The sequence below is a fragment of the Eubalaena glacialis genome, chromosome 10 (genome assembly GCF_028564815.1).
Source record: "Eubalaena glacialis isolate mEubGla1 chromosome 10, mEubGla1.1.hap2.+ XY, whole genome shotgun sequence".
Classification (NCBI taxonomy): Eukaryota; Metazoa; Chordata; class Mammalia; order Artiodactyla; family Balaenidae; genus Eubalaena; species Eubalaena glacialis.
The window spans coordinates 67,972,256-67,994,531 of NC_083725.1; the positions used below are offsets into that span (position 1 = coordinate 67,972,256).

The window sequence follows — 22,276 nt, forward strand, 5'->3', positions numbered from 1 at the left end:
GCACCAGGCCAGGGAGAGGAAGGCTCTCTTCAGCCCTTTGGGGCCAAGACCTGGCCTTGTACAGACAGGTGCAGGGGGAGGTGGTGCTGGCCAAGCTCTGGGCACAACCTTGACCCTCTCTGGGCCTCAATCCCTCTGTCTGTAAGAGGGAGTGGGCGTTGAACTGGATGATCACACAGGTCCTTCTACCTTAGAGAGCTGAGGTGGGGTGAAGGTGGAGTCACAAGGCTTGGGTCACCTGGGACGGGGAAGGAAACAAGAGGGCTCCCAAGCTGGCTGGGAGGGCTCTGGAGGCAGTGCCAGCAAGGGAGAGACTCCAGGCAGAGGGAAGACCTGTGTCACCCTGAATCTCACAGGGGCTGCAGTGGGAGCACAAAGTCCCAGGGTTACAGGCGCCTTCCTCCTGGGCAGACCCCAACAGACGAGCCCTAAGTCCTAGGTTTTCAAGGCCATTGCCACTGCCCACTCCTGTCCCCATCCCTGAACATCCTCCCAAAGAAGCACATCGAGGTTAATGACTAGGAGACAATGGATTTCATAGACTCTTAGGCCAAAATTGTAGCTATTTAGAAATGTGAATTTTGGGAGTCACACAGCATTTGAGGCGCAGTATCTTAGAATAATAGAACATAAATACTCGAGAATCTTCAACTACTAGAAACATAGAACTTTAAAACCAGGTAATATTCCAATCCCAGACTCTGGGAGATGCCCCAGAATAACAGACACTGAGGCTGCTGGGAAATATGACAGAGGCCAGTGGTGGTCAGAGTCTGGGTGGGGTTACAGGATCTCCAGGAGATCTGTTCTCAGCCCCTGGTCCAGCCCAAAGGGTAGCTCAGAAGGGCCTAAGGGCGTGGAGAGCACAGGAGGGCTGCTGGCTGAATGGGATCCTACAGCCACAAAGCTATATGGGCCCAGTTGACCTGCTAGGGAGCCCCTAAGAGACCATCTTTACTCTATGGGCTCTGCAGAGCCATGTGCCAGGAGCCCGGCGGCTTGACAGGACCTTAGAAACTGGCTAATGGTAGACAGGGAGACTGAGGCCTGAGAGAGGTGAGGCCTGCTCTGGTTCACTTCTAGAAAGACATCTGGGTGGCCACCTGAGCTCTGAGGTCACAGACACATGGACAGAACCAAAGGCAGGGAAGCAGAGCTCCTGCCCCTCCCATGCCGATATGGCCTCCCCCATCCCCCATCTCACAGTCTTCTCTTTGGAGACTATTAATCCCCTCCCCGCTGGCAGGGAACTCTAAGCACTGGCCATGGGAGAAACCTGAGCTGTCATCCAGTCATCCTCCGTCTGTCTGCTCCTGGCCTTCTTTCACTACCTGAGAGCTCCTTGGGGCAAGGGCTGTGGGATACACCCTTCGGTCCTCCTGTAAAAGTGCTCATGTAAAAGTGCCCCACAGGCAGGGAGCCATGTAAAGGAGACACCAATGAACCTGCCAGAGCTAGGAGACTTTGTCCAGTCTTCTGCGTATTGTACAGACAGGGAGACTGAGGCCAGAGACCTTCTCTGGGTCACGCAATCCTTATATAATATACCACTATCTCCTGGATACCAGTAAAAGCTGCATTTACTTCTAGGAGGGTATTTAGAGGACCCCTGAGCCTGGGAGGGGGTGCTTGAAGGGACTTCAGAAATAGTCCCCCACTTCACTTTCTCCCCTTGCCTGTTCCTACTCCCCATGGAAGATACACATCCCACGTATGAGGACCTGGACTTTCTGGCTGCCAATTTTGCCTAATTGGGCCCTTCCTCCTGGTCCATCCCCCTCCCCATCAGTGGCCTGAGTGGGCTGGGCCAGCCTAAGCAACTGCAAGCAGACCCAGCCTAGGCAGCCTCAGGAGGCGGGGAACAGTTCCTCCCACATCAATATTTATTGCCTGAATGCTGCTGGAAGCAGATCATCATGTTCTCAGCCTTCGGGTCTTTTTTAAGAACCTCTCACCGCCTTCCCTCCTCACTCTCCATCCCCGATGTGCTGAGAGAATGAATCCAGACAGCCAGACAGGTTCACAGCGAGGGAGCCAGGGTTTCAAGTCATCACAGAGACACAGCTCTAAAAATCTGAATCTCTGCATCACAGCAGCTTCGACTCAAGGAATAGTGCATTCTCAGAATCCGAGGCACACAGAATACTGCTCCAGGAATCTAAATTCAGCATCGTACACAACAGAACAGAATGGGGAAGTGACTTGCTCAAGGTCACATGACTGACATATGACTGAGCCCAGCATAGCCGAGGCTCACCCTTGTTTCTTCCACCTCTTCCACCCCGTGGCTCAAGTGGCACTTCTTCTCTGTTCAAATTCAGAACAGAGAAGTGCCACTTCTCTGTGGCAAGACCCAGCTTGGAGATTACCCATAACTGGCAACCCAGTCTCTTCCCTTCCTTCCTCTGTGATCACCCTTGCTTCTAAGAATTCCCCAAGTTCCAGGAATTTCTTCTCATTCATATTTTGGCGTGAGCTAAGCAGAACCAGGAAGGACCATCTGTGGTTCCAAGCTGTCTTCTTCCCCTGAAACTGGTCTCTCTCCAACGCCTGCCTCGCCCGCCTCTGAGCCAGCATCAGCCCTTCGCTGTCTCTGGGATGCCCGTCCCATAGTAGAGCAAGATCCAGGTCTGTGTGGTCCCCCTCCTGCGTGGTTCTTTGGACTCATCCCCACACCCTGCCTTACTGCCAATGCACTGGTTCCTGCCTGGACCAACACCACAGCTGTCACATCAATCTCCCTGCCCCCAGCTGCTCTCTGCACACTCCCCTGTCCCTTCCAATCCCTTCTGTACTTAGCACCTGGTGCTAAAGCCATGGGACTCCCTCCAGGGCTACACACTGCTCTTGAAGCTGGCAGGCAAGCCTTTTCCTGTTCTGGCCCCTGCTGGCTGTCCCAACGTCAATTTTCTTTGGTCCCCCCAGCCCCATGTATATAGCCTCTGCTGCAGCAGGGGGTGGGAGACGGGCTGGTGAAGGCAGCCAGGTGTGGTGTCAGAATGACTTGGGGTCAAGTCCCAGCTTTTCCAGGTAGAGACATTTTCAGCCCTTCCTCTTAGGCCTAAATTTTCTTGCTCTAAGGATGAGGCACTATCTCACATTACAGCAAACATATTCAAATGCACCAACCTGCAACATTAAATTGAATTATTCTTGCTGCAAAATATTTGACAGGATTTTTATAAATTGTCCCTTTGAAATTGAATTACTTAGCAACAACTAACTTCCTTAATTTATGACTGTTTGTGATTTCTCAAAATCCTGGCACAGAGGTCCTAAAACTCTTGTAAATAAGGGTGTTAGGGGAATCTTTTGATCTAATATTTAGTCTTTGATCCCGGTTCCTGACACAGAGCTCCTAAGATCTTTGTAATTTCCTGAGTGGTAAGAGCATCTGACACCGAGCCCCGAAACCCCTTGGAATTTCCTGGTGATAGGAACATCTTTTGTTTTAATGAGGTGACTCTGGTGGGCTCCTGGGTGAGGGCTGGTCACCAGAAAGACCAAGCCATGATTGGAAGCTTGGAACTTTCAGGCCACCACTGCCCCCTAGTTCTGCAGAGAGGAGAGAGAGGCTACAAGGGAGTTAATAATCAATCATGCCTACGTGATGAAGCCTCCATAAAAAATCCCAACAGTATAAGGTTCAGGGAGCTTCTAGGTTGGTGAACACAGCCAGGTGGGTGATGTACCCAACTCCACAGGGACAGAGATCCTGTGCTCGGCACCCTCCCAGACCTCGCCCTATGTATCTCTTTATCTGGCTGTTCATCTGTTTCATTTACCATATCCTTTATTATGTAATAAACTGGTACACATAAGTCAGTGTTTTCCTGAGTTCTGTGAGCCACTCCAGCAAACAATCAAATCCACAGAAATATTGCGTGGGGACAGGTAAAGGTAAAACAGGAGTATTTTTCCTTTATACTCCCAGACTTGGGAAAAAAGAAAGTCTAATGCACAAATTTTCAGAATGTAATGAAATGTGTATGAGTATTAAAGAAAAGTTAATGAAGCTGACGTTAATGACATACAATTGAGCTTTTATAAGACATTTCTATTTTGTTTTCTTTTGTATTTTACAGCCAATTTATTGTTTTTCGGGCCTCGTGTTTTTGTGGGTCCCTGGAAAACTTAGAGGTCCCTGGCCCAGAATCATCTCTCTTGCCCAGTGGCCTCACATGGTCCTGCCTTCTCCTACTACCTGTGACCTTGAGCACATCCTTGCACCTTCTGGGCCTCAGTGTTGTCCTCTGAGGAAAGACCATGAGCCGAGCAGAAGAATTCAGTGAGATACCCCTGCGGTGCCTCGCCAGTTGTTACTTATCTTAACAACTTATCTGTCTCTTAAGGACAGATCTGAGGACTCTGTCTGAGGACTCCGTCCTCAGAGTCTAGGCTGTGCCTGGTTTAAGTAAGGGTGGAGACCATGTGCTGAGCCCCAGGGTCCAGCCTGACGCCTGGCACCAGGGAGGCACTCAGTACATGTCTGTCCCCTCACTGTCCCTGAAAAGGCCAGGTTCATTTCTATAGCCAAATCCTTTGCCCAGGCTGTTTCCACACCGAGAATGCCCCTCCCTTTCCTTTCCATGCTTCCGCACGTCCTTCATTGTCCCGTTCAACTCCCCTCTCTTTAGAGAAGCTTCCCAGACCCTCCTGCAAACCCTCCACCTCTTCCCAGTTCTCAACATTGCCATAGCACGTTCAGAATCTACCAAACGCTTTAAGCAACAAGCAGAGAGGTGGTAGGGTAGTGGTTAGAATGAGGGGAGAAGGCTCAGACAGGACTGGGTTCTAGTTCCAGCACTGTCCTTGCTGGTCTCGTGATCTTGGGTAGGTCACTTCCATCTCTGGCCCTCGAGCTCCTCAGCTGTGGAGGGGCAGGAAATACACACTGTGCAGGGACGTCGGGGAGATGGCTTTGTAAGCTGTGACGTGCAGTGCCCAGGAGGGATGGAGTTTAAAGTTATAAAGGAGGACAAGTGGGTTGGGGGTGGAGCCTGGACTACAGTGGGGCGTGCAGGGGGCTTACTTTGCTGACAGGTGAGTCTGAAACTGCCAAGACCTTTCGCCGGAAGCGAAGCTCACGCTTCTCCTTGGGCATCTCCTTGGGGAAGAAGAAGTAGGGGATGGCAGCCAGGGCCACCGTGCCAGCGGAGATGAGAAAGCCCAACCACCAGGCACCCACCCATCGGGGGTCCTTTGAGGTCAGGCTGATGCCACCTAGAAGAGAAGACCATGTGATATTAGGGTCAGGATGGGCTGTCACTTCTTGGCCACCACCCTGGGACCGGCCTCTGAGACATGAAGTGGCCTGTGCTGGGAGTCAGGAGATCTGGGTTCCAGTTGTGCCCCTGCCAGTTAGTATATCCTGTATGACCTTGGGCAAGTCCCTGATCCTTCCTGGGCCTCAACTTTTTCAACTATTAAGGCAATGTGTGTCGTGGTCAAGGTCACGGACTTTGGAAATGGACCGCTTGGTCTGAATTCCATTACTAACATAACCTTGGGCAAGTTACTTAACCTCTTGGTGCCTCGGTTTCCTCCTCTGTAAAGTACAGATATTAGTAGCACTTACATCATAGGGCGGATGTAAGAATCATAGAAACTAATACATGTAAAGCGCTTAGAATAGTGCTGGCACATAGAATGTCTACATGGGTGTTTTCTCTTTGCTTATTGTTACTACTGTGATTATTATTACGAAACTGATGGCTAGGATGACTCTTGTGGTTCTCAGACCTGCACGATGATTAAAATCACAAGGGGTGCTTGTCAAAAAAACCTGGCCTTACCCATGACCAGCTTAGAACTGCCACAGGATGGGGTGGGAAGGTGACCAAGGAATCTGTGCCTTTAACAAGTTCCCCACCTACTGTATAGCACAGGGAGGAAAAAAAAAAAGATGGTACAATCTGTTTGCAGGACATATATTAAGTTAATCTTAAAAATGCATTCCAATATACATTAGGTATAGACAAATACTGTTTGATTCCACTTATACTAGGTACCTAGAAAAGTCAAATTCATAGAGTCAGAAAGTACATTGGTAGACGTCAGGGGCTGGGGGGTAGGGGTGAGGGTGGGAGTGGGAGGTGGGGAGGGGGAATGGGGAGTTAGTGTTTAATGGGGACAGAGCCTCAGTTTAGGAAGGTGAAAAATTTGGGAGATGGAGGATGGTGAGAGTTGCATAACAATGTGAATGTACTTAATGCCACTGAACTGTACAGTTAAATATGGTTAAAATAGTATGTTTTATATTATGTGACTTTTACCACAATAAAAAAAATTTTTTTTTTAATTCCCCAGGTGATTTTGATCCCCCTCCAGGTGTAATTAGGACAAGACTATCCCAGGTGTACCTCCTGACTGGAGTGCCCACCTCTCCCATCAGACCTTTTGACCCCAAGGCTGAGTTGGGTATCTCCTCCTTCAACTGCCACAGCGTCTGCAAACACTTTCTAACAATACAGATGCATGATGACACCAACCCCATGAGTGGGGCTGATTCCCAGGTGCTTGATCCTGAGCTCCTCCTGGACAGGGGCCAGAGTACACAGTCAGCACTCAGCGAATGCATCTGTAAAACTGGGGGCAAAGTTGGCTTCTGCACTGATTCCCTCCTCCACTTATTATTCCCCTGGCTTCTGCGCCAGGCTGGTGGGAACTCACACACACATCTCAGATCCGCTTCTCACATACCAGTCTGTGCCTGCAGTGGATATGACCCGCCCAACCCATGCAATCCCCCAGAGAGAAAGAAGGACTAGGGAGGTGGCACATTGGTCCACAGGAATGCCACACCTGCCTGTGAAGGTGGCATAGCTGCCAGGATGATGTCAACACAGCCAGAAACATACCCCCATCCCCTGAGCTGGGGTGCGTCTGGGAAACTGACTCCTGACTCCCAAGACTGTTCCATTGAGGGAGAGAGGAGTTACAACCAGAGTCCACATTTGGCTCCTGGCCCAGCTTTCTAGAAGGAAAGGAGGTGGGGCAGGGTTTTCCCTAGCGACTCTTGTTCAGAGCTGCCCAGACCTGTCCTGACTGGAGGCACCCTTGGGCAAAAGCCAGAGAACAAGAAACAGAATCTGCCTGTCCATCTACCTGTACGTGTGTCACCTGAGGCTTCTAGGGCTTGCTGGAAAATCTCCAGGTGAGGGATGGGACATCTTAGCAGCAGGAGGCAGAAGGCAGAGCTGGGGCTCAGAGCTACTTGGTGTGACCAGCAGGCAGCTGAGATGCCGCAGTGACCTGTTCTAAAAAAATTCCACTCCCACTCCTCATAGAGCGCCAGAGCTCTGGGATCCCCAGCACTCCTCCTTCCTGGCTGCCTTCGGACCCAGCTTCAGTTCCACTCCTTGGCCCACCCTGACCACTACCTGGATCAGAGACCGCTATTCCCCAAACGGTGTCCTCAGCACAGGTTGTCAGGCTCTGAGGTGGTCAGAGCTGGAAGGGTCCTTAGAGGTCACCCAGTGGATTTCCCATCTGAGATGGCCAATGTAGCTGAGTCCTGCTCCAAAGTTCTCTCCAGCATGCCAGTGTCCTCTCTGTGTCCTGAGGCTTGTCCCGCAACACATGGGAGTGCCCCACAGGCCAAGAAGAGTACGTGACCCTGTCTGCTCCACATCGTATCTGAGCAGGGGGCTGGGGGCCCGGGGGAGCTCAGGGGTGGAACTAGGTGAAGACTCGCAACAATAGTGACAACAACTATAACTCTCCATCTGACGCCTCCTTATAGCTCATCGCCACATTCTCACTGCATTCTGATTACAGCTTTGGGAGGTGGGCAGGACAGAGAGCATCTCAAAGATGGGAAAGCTGAGGCTCAGAGAGGTTAAGAGGCATGTCCAAGGTCATGGGGTTGCTGGGATTTGAACCTGGGTCCCCTGGCTCAGTGTCTCCTATGAGACCAGTGGTCAGTCAGCTGTGTCTATGTGCCCCTGGGGACAACTGTGTGCTCTGAGGCTCACCTTCTGGCATTCGATCAATGTCCACGTAAAGGCGAAGCATGAGGCTGCCCAGCCCATAGGCCATGCCTGGCCCCATCATGGTCACTGCAAACAGGATCCCTGCAACAGGAAGCCTAGGTTAGACCACTCTAGCCCGGCTTCCCTCTGCAGGTTAGTGCCTGCCCAGCCTCCAGCGGGCAAGAGCAGCCCATCTCCCCTGGTCAGGGCCGGGGAGCTCTCCAAGGCTTCTCCAGACCTTTACCAGCCACATGGGGCAGAGGTCAGGGACTCATACTTAGCCCGACCTGGGCCGGGCCCTCCCTCAGAGCCCGAGGGTTGGGACAGGTCCTCACCGAGGTAGAGGGGTGAGTTGCTGTGGTGGGCAAAGTCATCAATGTAGGAGATGCCAAAGGGCTGAATGGGCACCCCACCCACGCCGAGCAGGGTCTGAGCCGTGAACATTATCCCCACCACGGCCAGATGCTGGACCTCTGTGTAGCCTGAGCAGCTGCTGTTGGATGGGGCCGGGGCTGAGGCTGGGGCCTCAGTGGTGGGCAGGCACAGGGAGGCCTCAAAGTCCTGTGGCATGTCTGCTGAGAGATGATAAAAAATATTAGGACAATACCTAAGACTTATATAGCACTTACTGATGCAAGGTACTGTTCTAAATGCCCTGTATATAAATCATCTGACCCCTACAACAAACCCAGGGAAGAGGTGCTCTCATTACTCCCATTTTACAGATGAGAAAACTGATGCTCAGACAGCAACTAGCAAGGGTTAGAGTCAGGATTGGAACCCAGGCAGTCCAGCTTTGAGTCCATGCTCTTAAACCGCCCTATGTCACCTCTCTGAGCAGAGGTATGTGGAAGTGCCATGGCAACAGTGGCTCTTAGGTTGGAGGGGTGGGGCGGTCGAAGGAGGTGGAGTTTGAACTGGGTGGAGAAGAACAAACAAGATTTTCCAGAAAGGGAAGGTGGGGGAGGGGGGTGTTCCAGAAAGAGGTCACAGCACATGCAAAACCAGGAGCTTGAGAAGTTCAGCATGGCTGGCTCACAGAGTGTAAAGGTCAAGGCCAGGGCTGAAGGCAGGGCCAGGCAAGAGAGGGGATGCTGGGCCTGGGCTGTGGAGGGCTCTAGTGCCCTTGACCTTCATTATGGGGAGGCTCGGTGTCAGCTCGGGACACAGATGCAGAGTGCAATAAAGGGAAATTTCTTAAATTAGTACCAGACATTTGTTTCCTGTAGCTCACCAATATTTGCTGAGCAAACTTAAGAAGACCCTCATACTATTATTATCCCGAATGCGGGTGTAGAAGTGGCCTTCTCTCTACGGCTGGCCCAGCCCTTTCTGGAAGCTCTGAGCCATGTCCACCCAGCCCAGAGAGCCACTCTTTAGGGCTGGAAAAAGCCATGTGAACCAAGGTCAAGGACCTGGACCCTCAACCAAGACTGCCTGGGTTGAAGACGGTGAGACTTTGGCAGAGAGGCCCTCAGCCCCTCTGGGCTCGGTTTCGTCATCTGTTGAACAAGCCCCCTAGGATGGAAGTTCTACCAGTTGGCTTCTACCAAATACGGAATTCAGAAGCAGAATAATTCAGTAGTTCAGAGCAGAGGCTCTAGGGCCAGGCTACCAGGGCACATCTACTAGCTGTGGGCCTTGGGGAAGTACCTCCTTCTCTGAGCCTGTTTCCTCACTTATAAAATAGGATAATGATAACACCTGCTCAAAGGGTTGTAAGCATTAGGAGTGGTGATTGGTGCCTGTGCACAGTGCCTACTAGACATTAGATATGAGGATTATTATGGGGATCTTTAATAAGATCTTTTTTTTTCCACCCCTGGGTCCCCAGTACCTAGCAGAGGGCCTGGCACATAAATACTAATGATAAGTAATTCATTAATGAGGAGGAACGAGTGAATGAAATAGCCTTGTATGTCAGAGTAGCGTGGGTGCTTGGTGGTCACCAAGTCTGGTCCACCCATTGGACAGATGTGGAGACTGAGGCTCAGGCAGGAGAAGCAGTTTGCTTGGGCTTTCATGGGGAGCAGAATGGTGTCGTATGGCAGTGAGGATGAAGACTGTGTGTGACCCTGCACAGGAAAATCTCTGTTAAAGTGAAGACTCTGGACGGAGGAATGTAAGGAAGTGTAATTTTTCAGCATCCTAGTCAGGCCTCTTGACAGTTCTCCACTCAGGCCTAGATAACCACTCTGCTTTCTTCCTGGACTTTCCCCACTTCCCAGCCATTGCCTGTGCGGTTCCCTCCACCTGAAATGCCCACCTTCTGTCAACTGCCACCTCCTCCAGCTCACTCCAGCCTCCAGTATCCTTCCCTTACTCAGGGCTCTACCGGCTCCCCCTGGCTGTCTGGTGCTGGACGCTCTGGCCTGCAGCAGAGCTGCCCATGCTCACGCCAACCCACGCTCCCTCGCAGCTTCTTGGGGCTGGTTGTACCTGCTCCATCTTTCCACCCCTGGGCCTGGCACAGAGTAGGAGCTCCGGGGTCTGAGCTGATGGGAGGACAAGGGAGGAAGGATGATTTCTGACAGCGCTCGTCCCCTGGGAAGCCTTCCATGATGGAGGCTGGGCCGTGGGCTACTTCCCTGGGCTCCTTCGGTCCTGTTCTTCCTTCCTCACACAATTGATACAATGAGTGAGGGAAAGGGAGGTATTGTTTGTCTGTTTCCTCTCCCAGACTGGGAGCTCCCAGTAGGCAAGGACTGAGTCCCCTGAGAGGGTCCAGCACAAAGTAGGCAGCGCTAAGGGTTTCTTGGGTGGACCACCAGATGGATTGTTGAGGGGTTGGTGGATGGATGGGTGGATGGGTAGATGGGTAGGTGGATGGATGGATAGATGGGTGAATGGGTGGAGAGGTGGATGGGACAGGGAAGGCTGCTTGAGTCGTTCTCCAAGGGACAGGCATCCATCTGTCAAGTTGACTCTCAACAAAATCCCACTGGGCGCAACAGGGGCTTCACTATTCCTGTCCAAAATTCTTTCATGGTTTTATTTGTTCATTCACTCATTCATTCTTTCTTTCATCAATGTCTTGGCTTCTTGTGAGGATTAAATGCATCAATACACATAAAGTGCTTAGAAGAGTGGTGCCTAGTAAGTGGTGTGTGATACTGTTATTATTATATACAAATTATTATATATTATATACTATTATTATATATTATTATCCGTAAATATTTCCTGAGGATTCACACAGGCCAGGCCCTAAAGTGGGCTGCACTGTAAACCCACCCCCACCTCAAAAATAAAAGCAGTGACATACAAACAGGCCCTCACCAAGAGATGCCCAGAGGGCCTCACCTCTCTGCCCCAGGACTACCCACTATCCCACTGCCCAGGGCTGCCAGAGGGACCTGCCTGGGCTGCGGCTGAAGGAGGCAGTGGGGTGGGGGGGAGGAGTAGTAGGTGTTCTGGGAAGCTGGGCCCATCCTAACCGCTGGTGGCCTGGGGATGGGCCATGTGCACAATAATGCAGCAGCTCAGGTACACCCTCAGCCCAGCCCCTCCTGCTCTTACCGGGGCTGGTGTGGTCGTAGTGGTACGGCTCTGAGATGAAGTGGGGGACAGTCATGAGCATACCCGCCAGGGTCACAAGGATAGCTCCATAGCCGATCAGGCGGGGCCGATGTACCCGGCTGCCAAAATAGCTCACAAACACGATCAGGGCTGTGTTCCCCACCTGCAAAGGGATGAGAGGATCCATTAAAGTGGAGCAGAGGGCCGGCCTTGTCGCTCTCGCCAATCTCAGCGTTCCCTTCTGTAGAATGGACTAGCTGGTTGAATAAGAATCATTTGGGTCCGTCTTAAAAATACTGATTCTGGGTCCTCCTAGGAAGGGCCCTAGTGTCCCATTAGAGGAGAGAAATAAGAGCAACGTGGACAGGGCTAGAAGTTCAATTTTATTCTAGAATGTGGGTTGGGCCCCGTGTTAGAACTTCTGGGAAGTCATGAACGAGAAACAAATAAAGAAAATCTAAAGCCAGAGGACTAAGGCTTGGATTTTGAGCCTTAGAATCAAAACCCTCGGATGTGGGTGCTGGAGGAGATGTAAGAGTTTGCAGGGAAGGGCGGCTCTGCTGTCAGAAGCTGGGGTGTGCACTCCGCTCTGCGGCTTACTGGTTGGTGACCGCGGGTGAGGTACTTACCCCTTACCTCCTTGCCGATGGAGGGGGGCGGTATCAGCAGAAGGTCAGTGGGAGGACTGATCCTGGGAAGGACAGTCACTCCATTTTATAGATGGGACACTGAGGCCTAGAGTCAGGGAGTGACTTGCCCAAGACCCCAGGTAATGACGTTCCCTTCCCACCTCTGAGATCTGAGGGTGGAGTGCTAAGGAGCACCTGGGGACGCGGTGTAGACCACAGGCCTTGGGTTGGGAGGAATGTGACACATCACCCAAGGGAGAGAGAATTTCACAGAAATCTACTGGGGGTCAGGGAGAAGAGAGTGTTCTTGGAACCGCGGCCCTTTCTGAGGGTGAAAATATCTGGTGGGGAAGGGGTTGGGCACAGCTGGACTCTTATCTCCCAATCCACCCAAAGCAGATTGTCCACTCCTGGCTGTCTGGCTGTCATCCCAGAGGCAGAGGCCTGTGGATCCCGGGGCAACTCCACGCCGCGGAAGCACCCCCTCCCCCAACCACGCCAAGGTCCCAAAGTTCTGCCTTTGATCTAATTTAAACCTCTCTCACTACTATTGAATTGGCTTCCTCTGATTCCTTCCTGGGGCGGACAATAGCCGGGTGCCTGAAAAGGTGAAGGAACCAAAAGGAGAATGGGGGGACATGGGGACCCTGGCTAGCTCTAAAATCCTCCGCGTCCCCCAACAGAGGGCCCCCCAAAGGCGGGATAGGAAGGAGCTAAGAGGGGGCTGCATGTGGCACTGGGGGGGAAGGGTTTATGTTGTGGCAGTGAGGGAGGGGGAGGGGGGGTGTGAGTCTCCCTCAATGTCCCCCCCGCAGCTGTGCCGGGGCCAGTACCTCGTTGAAGGCGGCCAGCAGCCCCGAGGTCTGACTGGAGAGGCCGAAGCGCTTCTCCACTGTGGAGATGGAGCTCTTGAGGTAGCCGGAGATCATGAGCTGCGCCAGCTGCAGCAGGCTGTGGCACAGCACGAAGAACTGTCGGAGGGGCCGCGGTGATGGCAGCGGGTGGGCGGAGGGCCGGGGAGATCATGGCGGGTGGGTGGTAGACAGACGAGTTGGGGTTGGAGAGAGGGAGGGAAAGTGAGGCCACGAGATAGAGAAATAGAGTCAGAGGAGACAGTCACACAGGAGGAGACAGAGGAAGAGAGGAAGAGTCCAGAACAAGAAGAGAGAGAGAGATACTGGAGTAATGCATGGATTCTCACACAGGCCTAAAAACTAGGAAAGCTGTCCTGGCTACCCCAGGAGTCCGGGGGCGACCTGAAATCCACAGGACTGAGAGTAGGGTCTTCATGGGGCCAAGGATGACAGGAGCCCCTCTGACCCCCAGAGGTCCCCCAGGCTGGACTGGCCCCCGCTCCGTGTTCCACCACCCTGCCCCTTTCCCGAGGAAGCTCCCACCCAGTCCTCCCCTGGAGCTCCCCTGGGAGACCACCTGCACACAGCGAACCCCCAAGCTACCCACCCCACCTCACTCAGCCTCACCCAAACACCCCGCCTGCCTGCACTCCTCCTGAAAAACTGGCAGAATTCCTAAGAGAAGAAAATGCTTGCCTCAAAGAATTAAAAATAGGGTGTTTATGCCACAGCTTAAAAAATAGAGTGTCTGTTCTTCTGAGTTTCGGTTTCCTCATCTGTGCAACAAGGAAGACACCCCTGCCTCCCCAGGTTATTATGAGAATTAATAAGACCATGTGGGGACAGCTTCTGGCACAGGGCCTGGCACCCTGTAGGTGCTGGTGGAGGCTTGGATGTTTAGGGCTGCCGTTGGTGGAGCCAGCACTCCCAGTATTCATACAGGTTCAGGATCCCTGGGGTCCTTCTCTTTCCTGCTAGAAAAACAAGAGCCAAGAAGACTGGTCACCCACTGCCCACAGAGCAGCCTCTCTGGAAGGAGAGAACACGTACCTGAAACCAAGCTAAGTGCTTCTATAGATCACAACTACCCATTCTACAGATGAGGAAGCTGAGGCTCAGGGAAAGGCAGCAACTTGCTTGGCATTTTACAGCCTGTAAGTGGCAGAGCCTGTTCTATTGGGCTTGGATGGCCCTGCTCCTGCCAGGCCCTGAGAGGTACCTTGACGCTGTGAAACACACTTGGCCGCAAATCTTGAGGATTTGGCCTGGCTTTGCCTCCAGGTGTGTCTTCTGTGCCCACCATGGCCTTGGTGTCCTTGTCTGGCACCTGGAGCTCCTCACCAATTGGCCCTGTGGGACAGACAGCCAGGGCATGAGAGTGGAGATGGAATCCCAGAGAATGGCCCTGACCGTGTAGCCCAAGGTGTTTCAGGGGTTGGTGAGAATCTAAGTCAAAGCACCATCAGCCTTCCTGCGTCCCAGGTGCTGAAAGAGCCCTTCCTAAGAGGGTGTGTGTGTGCGCCATGTGCCCATGCTGGTCAGATCCCACTGGGACCACCTATTCACACCTTCATTCCATTCCCAGCATAAATCTTCCTTCTAGGGAGAAGTTTCTGATGCTGTCACACAACCTTTAAGCTGTGGCCCTGGTGTAGAAATGCACAGCCTTAGCCCCTCTGGGGCCTATATCTGTGAGACATCCAGTGCTCCTGGAGGCTGACTTTGGGTCTGGGTCTGTGTCTGTCTGGCTCAGTCTAGGATCAGAGGTCTGGGGTCCAGTGCATGGTCAAGTCTTGGTCCAAAGTCAGGACATAAAGGCTTTTCCTGGGGGTAGTTTGGAACAGATACCAACACCTCCACAGGCCACCACCCTGCCTATAATCACAGAACTAACCACCCCAATGCCCAAATCGTACATGAACCAGGTGGCTGGTCTGCACAGAAAAGGCACTAAGAGGTCATCCCATTTAACCCCTCTCATTTACCCCTGGACAAACTGAGGCCCCATGTGTGGAGATGACTCAGGAGGTAGAGCTATGTTAGAATCTGGGTTCTTGGCCCCATTACACGTGTCTGGTTTTCTCCCATGGTAACCATGGTAACCATGTCAGTCTCCCACTCACTGCAGTCCCTTCAGAGGCATCTCTCCCAGTCTCTTGACGTTTAATCTCAGTGAGGAGCCTGGAAGCCTGGCCTTGGGAGACTCCACCCCTCCATTTCGATGAAAACCACCTGCACCTCCTGGCAGCCCAGGCCTCCTTGGTCTTCCTCCCGTTCTGGGGTCCAGCTTCCTGCAGAAGCCACTCCATTGTCTCAGATGCCTCTCAACCTGGCAGGAGTTTCCGCTCATTCAACAAGCTCCTTCTGGAGCCTGAAAACTGCCCTGAGGACACTTCTGACCCAGAGAGGTGGTGTGGGACCTCTCACCCCTTCTCCAGGAAGATGGAAGGCAAACTCAGGGAGGGGGCTACGGAGGCCTGCCACCGCCAGTGAGGGTTTTGTGCTCCTCACACAAGATACCTGGGAGCCTAAGGAATTTTTCAAAATTGAGATATAATTCACACACCATAAAACCTACCCTTTCAGAGTACACAATTCAATGGTTTTAGTACATTCAAAAAATCATACTCTACCACCACTATCTAAATCCAGAATATTTTCATCACCCCAGTAAGAAATCCTGCACCCATTAACAGTCATTCCCCATTCCTCCCTCCCATTTCCTGACAACCACTAATCTATTTTCTGGCTCTCTGGGTTTGCCTATTCTGGATATTTCATATACATTCATATAAATGAAATCATACAATATGTGGTCTTTTGTGACTGGCTTCTTTCACTTAGCATAATGTTTCAAAGTTCATCCATGTTGTAGCATGTATCTATGCTCCATTCCTTTTAATGGCTGAATAATATTCCAGGGTATGGCTATATATCAACCACATTTTGTTTGCCATTTATCTGTTGATGGACATTTGTGTTGTTTCAGGTATGGTGAATATTCATATACAAATTTTTGTGTGTGTATATATATATATATATATATTTTTTTTTTTTTTTTTTTTTTTTTTTTCTTTTCTCAGTTCTCTTGGGTATATAGCCAGGAGTCGAATTCCTGGGTCATATGGTAACTCTATGTTTAACTTTTTGAGGAACTGCCAAACTGTTTTCTAACACCATTTTCCACTCCTGCTAGCAATGGATGATGGTTCTAACTTCTCCACATTCTTGCTAATACTTATTATTGTCTGTCTCTTTGATTATAGCCATCCTCATGGGTGTGAAATGATATCTCATGTGGTTTTTTTTTTAATAGACTTTTATTGGAGTATTATTGCTTCACAATACTGTGTTAGTTTCTTTTGCACAACAAAGCAAATCAGCCATATGCATACACATGTCCCTGTATGCCCTCCCTCTTGAGCCTCCCTCCCACCCTCCCTATCCCACTCTTCTAGGTCATCACAAAGCACCGAGCCGATCTCCCTGTGCTATGCTGCTGCTTCCCACCAGCCAACTATTTTACATTTGGTAGTGTATATATGTCCATGCTGCTCTCACTTTGCCCCAGCTTCGCCCTCCCACCCCATCCCTGGGTCATCAAGTCCATTCTCTATGTCTACCTCTTTATTCCTGCCCTGCAACTAGGTTCATCAGTACCATTTTTTTTTTTTTTTAGATTCCATATATATGCGTTAGCATAAGGTACTTGTTTTTCTCTTTCTACTTAACTTCACTCTGTATGACAGACTCTAGGTCCATCCACCTCACTACAAATAACCCTCATGTGGTTTTGATTTGATTTTCCCTAATGACTAATGATGTTGAGCATCTTCTCATTGCTTATTGGCCATATCTTTGGGAAAACGTCTATTTAAATAGCTTGAGGAGGGACTTCCTTGGTGGCGCAGTGGTTAAGAATCCGCCTGCTAATGCAGGGGACACGGGTTTGAGCCCTGGTCCGGGAAGATCCCATATGCCACGGAGCAACTAAGCCCGTGCGCCACAACTACTGAAGCTGCGCTCTAGAGCCCGCGAGCCACGACTACTGAGCCCATGTGCCACAACTACTGAAGCCCGTGCACCTAGAGCCTGTGCTCTGCAACTAGAGAAGCCACTGCAATGAGAAGCCCGTGCACCACAGCAAAGAATAGCCCCTGCTCGCCGCAACTAGAGAAAGCCTGCGCGCAGCAACGAAAGACCAACACAGCCAAAAATAAATAAATTTTGAAAAATAAATTAATTAAAAACAAAAACAAAAAAACAAATAGCTTGAGGAATTTGGTTGAGGAAATGGAAGTGTGTGTGACTGGGAAGGAGTCCCTTTTGTGGGGTATGAACACTCAGAGGAAACAAGGAGATGCTGAAACAAAAGTGACACCTGACAGGGAGGAGATAAGGGGTTGGCCTAGATAAGGGAAGTTGGGGCGAGGCTCTGTGGAGGTCACTTTGAAGGAGAAGAGAAGGTGAGGGGGTTCCAAGCAAACTCAACCAGAGGAGATTGACAGGACGATTTCTGAACCCCAGTTCCTCTCAGCAGTAGAGACCAGTCACCTACTATAGCACAGAGGCTGCGCTCCATGCTGTCCACGTATGTAAAGGCTTGCACGCGCATTCTGCATGCTCGTGGAGCAGCTCCACAACTCCACGCCTTTGGTGCTTTCATGATCTCTATGCTGCTGATGAGGACACCAAGGCTCACAGGTAACTAGCTCTGCTGGCTCATGTTGGTGCAGGAACACGAGCCGAGGTGTTCATCTCAGTGTCACTCGGTGCTCCTTGCACAGATTTGATGAGGGGAGGAAGCACACGTTCTTCTCTGTCTTGGCCCAACCAAACCTAGCCAGGCCACATGGAAGGCAGCAGTGTCCGCCCCCAAGGGGCCAGGCCAACCAGATGATGAGGCTGGAGATGAGGCTGGAAGGGCAGAAGTCACTGACCTGGATCCCCAGCTCTGAAAGAAACCCAGGGGATGGATGAGGGAGGGGGCAAAAGGTCAATGGACTGGCTCAGAATCTTCCACCCTCCTGTGGCCCGGTGTATAGTGTGAGCCTCTGGGTGGAGGAGGGAAGCCCTGGCCCTGGCCCTCCGGGCTCTGAGAGCCGCCACCAGTCAGTGTGTTGGGTGGCCAGAACAGGGCCACTGAACAGGGCTGGTCAGATTGGTTGTCAGTCCCCTTTGACCCCTTCCTGTGGGCTGGAGGCCTCTGTAGGGGGGCTGGCAGCAGACAGCCTGACTCCCTGATAAGGGATAGAACTCCCCCTGGAAGGAAGGTCCTGAATCCAGGGCTGTGTGTCCACCTCACCTCACCTGCTGTCTCTGAGGCCCTTCCCATCCTGTGAAGGCTTTTTCAAGGGCCAGCCCTGACAGGAGAGAGGGCAGCTGAGGGAGTGAACCTGGGCTGGGCTGGGGTGGCCTGTAGGAATAAGGAGAGAGGCAGAGACCCAGGTCCCAGGAAAAAATTCCAGCCTCTTCCTCTCCTAGTCGGGTAGCCAGTTTTGGGGGCCCCAGGTATGCCAGGTGGTTCCAAGGGCTGGCAGCCCGCGGCTCCAGAGCTGGCAGGCAAGGGGTCTGTGTGCCTGTCGGCGGGTCATGCGGCTGCTCATGCACTCATGTCCATCAGCTGGTAAGTCACTGGTCCACTAGTACACTGTCCTTTAGGAGACTTGTCTGTTCGGGCTGTCAATTGCCCACTCACTGTAGAGCAGCTGCTCAGAAAGCCAGTCAGAAAGTTGCCCCGAAAGTCTGTCAGCCAGAGACCTTCAGTTCAGTCAGAGACACCAGATGTCTGCAAGGCACGGGGTCCTGGCTGTGGCCATACCCCCTCCACGGCCAGGACTCTGAGTCTGGGTGATGAGGGGCAAGGTTCAGAGAGCAGCCCGACAGGAAGCGCTGATTTTCCCTGCCTCTTCTTTCCTGGAAAGGGTCAGGGGTCTGCCTACACCAGCCACCTCCCAGCTATAAACAGCACATCTCAGGCAGATATGGGGCTGCGAGCCTGGACGTGCCCCTTTATCTTTCTCAGCCTGTTTCCTCTGTAAGGCGAGGATATAGCATCTACTCAAGGAGGTAAGGCATCTCGGGCGCCTGGCTCAGGCTTGGCACACAGTAGGCCTCCTGAGGGCCAATGCTCTCCCCTCTCCTGATAATCTTCAAGTACCTCTGAGGCCACAGGCCCACCTGAACCCATTCCCTTCCACGCACCCCTGGTTCCTCCACGTTAACACCTCCCTCTGACAGCTCCAGTTATTCCGTCTGCGAATCAACTCTCTCTTTCCCATCCAAGCCCCAGTCAACCGCAAGGCCTGAGGACCTGGACCCCTTCCCGCCGTGCACACTCACTAGCTGTGGAGGCAATCGCCCAGGTTTTAATCCCTTAGACCAGCGGCCCCTTTCCTTCCTCATCCTCAACGCAGGGCCAGCAATCCCTACTTCCCACTGCCGAGGGCGCCCCCCGAGAACAAGACCCTCCCGCCACATTCAGCCTGGACACTAGAAGCCCCAAACCACACCTTACCGATGACATTAACTTGACTTTGCTATTCCACTGTCTTCATTAGCATTTTTAGTTGTTACTCTTCTTCGACTGAGCAGCCCCAGCAAATGGCTTGATTTTTTATGACAGGAACTTCCGAAAAGATGGAGCGACTCTTCACGGGAAACCATCAACAGGGTGTGCACCTCAGATTCTTCGAATCTCTGCCCCCCAGATCCTCACCTTGCTGTTTCTACCAGCAAACCCTGGACTGTGGTATTACTATCCTTACCCAATCCTGGTCAACCCTGCCTCACCCACCTCTCTCCCCGTCCTGAAGAACTGGCTGTAAAACAAACTTCCAAATTCTCAACAAATATTGACCTTTCCTCCCCACTCTGAGATACTGCCAAAGCTTTGAGAGGTGGTGTTGTCCCTTATCTCTGTAAATAATAGACTTTGTCTTATTGACAGGTTGTGTCACCAACATGTGGGGAACCAGCACCGACACGGTGCATAGCAGGTGCTCAGTGAACATTGTTTTCTTCCCTGTCAGGTACAAACACCCCGCCTGCCTTCATCCTTGCTTTGAGACAGCAAGGAGCATTGCCACATCTAGAACTTGGGAACCAGGAGAAAGTTCAACCCTGAAGGGCCAGGCAGGCTGGGGGCTGGGAGACCCAGCTCTCTGGCTCACCTTCTCCCCCTGCAGGAAGTGGCCTGATGGAGGAGTTTGCCCTGGGGCTACCCTATGTGCTGGGCTGGGCACACTCACCCAGCCTCCTAGCAAACCGTTGAGGTAGCTGCTGTGACTCCATGACGTGGATGAGGAAACTGAAGCACAGAGAAGGGAAGGGGCTTATCCAGGTCCTGGGGCTGGTAAATGGCAAAGCCTGGACTGGAATTCAGGTCTGTCTGACACCTGGGCCCCTAACAGCAACCATGAGATGGTGGCTGCCAACGATGGCCTTAGAACCTATGAAAAATAATCCCCATGTAGCCATTTCTTATTCTGGCCTGGCTTCCCTCCAGTTAATTGTCAAAGGTGGTTGTATGGGGACAGTTGGCCGTTCTACCAGCTGATTCTTTAGCTGGTCAGTCAGTCAGTCAGTTCATTGGTCAGTCAACACCCTCTTCTGAGGGTCTCAGAGAGCGCTGTCAGGGCAAGGCTGGACAGAGAAATATGGTGAGAAGGACATGTGGCCCTCAGTCCAGGGGACCTGAGTATGGTGAAAGTTCAGGACTCATAACCAAGGCCCAGATTTGAACTTTGAGGAGGGACGGGCTGAGAAATGCCGAGAGAGCCTGGGAGAGTTCTCATATCCTGAGGATGGAGGAAGACGGCTTGGACCAAGGAGGGACAAGGAAAGGGCACTTTTTCTCCAGAACATTCCAGCCTGTCCCTCAGCAGAGAGAGCACGATCTAGGGTCACTCAGACCCAGTGTGGCCTCGGGCCAGCAATTAGATCTCTCTGAGCCTCTGCAAAATAGGAATAATGAGCCTTGCCTCTCAAGCCTGCACGAGGGTCACACAGATAACATCCTTTAACTCCAAGATGCTGCACAGTGTCAGTTTTGTCAGTGTTTGCCCCAGACTCACCAGGGAGCTATTCCAGGCCTCAGAACTTATTGTCCTCCAGTGGGACACTCAGCCCCAGCATTACTCTCTCACCTCCTGATCCCTGAAGAGGCACAGAACCCTCTGGAAGCCTCCCTCTGCTGTCTCCTTGTCTTCCCTCCCTACTCCATCCTCACCTGCTGCATTCCAAGACCTTTTTTTTTTTTTCTGATAATTTCCCTGTGCAAGAGAAGGAAAGGACTCTCCCCTACCCCTGCCACCACACACGCTTTGCCAGGGTGGTCAGAGGAACTGGCAGAGAGATAATACAGGGCAGAGGTTACAACGGGGAGGCCCTGGCCAAAGGTCCCATGTGTAGCTGCGTGAGCTGTGCGCCGTGAAGTGAACGGCACCCTCTGGAGTTGTGCGGGGCGGATGGCAGTCCTGCCTGGGGGCACATCTGACTCCTAGACATTTTTATTTGGCTTGTACAATGTTGGCTCGCTGAGTGTTTTTAAATTAGTTGCCAGCATTTAAAAAATCAGGAAATTTCACACAAAACTCCCGATTTTTGTTTTTTCTTGAAAGATTAGCAGATCTGGCAACACTGGGCCCACATTCCCATATGGAAACACTCAGCTGGTCTAAGATGCTTGCCTTTCATGTGGCAGTTTGCCCTGTTAGAGCCTCTTTGGGCCCACCTGGCCTGCTTCAGGACCCTTTTCACCTGCCTGTGGGCTTCCCCATCTGTGACCCACAGCAACCCTGGGCCTGAGGAGTCTGCTGGACAGGAAGCCAAGGCTGGGTTAACCCTTTGAAGGGTGAGGCAGCAAGGCCAGAAAAGGCCATGACTTGCTCAGGGTCACCACGGTGGGGATGGAGCTAGTCTCTGCTTGTTCTAGGAGTAAGAATGAAGACCGTTTCCACACATACTGACAGCTCCACAAGGCAGGTGGCCGGGGTCTTGGAAGCAAGCAGCCCAGGTGCCCGCTCTCAGGGAGCTACCAGGGTGTGTGTGCGTGTGTGATGGCGGGGAAACATCTAATACAGAATCACAACATGTGCTCACTGTGTGACACGAGAAGTTCCAAGACTATAGAAACATAGTGAAGAGGTCCTAGTCTACATTTAAAGGTTCTGGAAGGCTTCCCGGGGGAGGAAACATCAGAGTAAAGGGCAGAAGTATGAAAGTGCAAAGACCGCTCAGGGAACGAGTAGTCCAGCAAGAGTGGAGCACTGGGGTCAAGGTGGGGAGGTGAGGCTGGAGT

At 52.0% G+C, this 22,276-nt stretch overlaps 1 protein-coding gene across 5 annotated transcripts in view; it reads right to left on the reverse strand.

The window, feature by feature from the left end:
• Positions 1–22,276, reverse strand: part of SLCO2B1 (solute carrier organic anion transporter family member 2B1) — a 51,118-nt gene that overhangs the window by 23,308 nt on the left and 5,534 nt on the right. For 2 of the 5 annotated variants that reach the window (XM_061204133.1, XM_061204132.1), the window contains exons 2-7: positions 14,195–14,325; positions 12,955–13,092; positions 11,493–11,655; positions 8,309–8,548; positions 7,977–8,075; positions 5,033–5,223 (exon numbers count right to left, since the gene is read on the reverse strand). In XM_061204133.1, coding sequence (XP_061060116.1) covers positions 5,033–5,223; positions 7,977–8,075; positions 8,309–8,548; positions 11,493–11,655; positions 12,955–13,092; positions 14,195–14,325 — 962 coding nt within the window. The remainder of the gene's footprint in view (positions 1–5,032; positions 5,224–7,976; positions 8,076–8,308; positions 8,549–11,492; positions 11,656–12,954; positions 13,093–14,194; positions 14,326–22,276) is intronic. The other 3 variants (XM_061204134.1, XM_061204135.1, XM_061204136.1) reach the window with 3 other exon arrangements.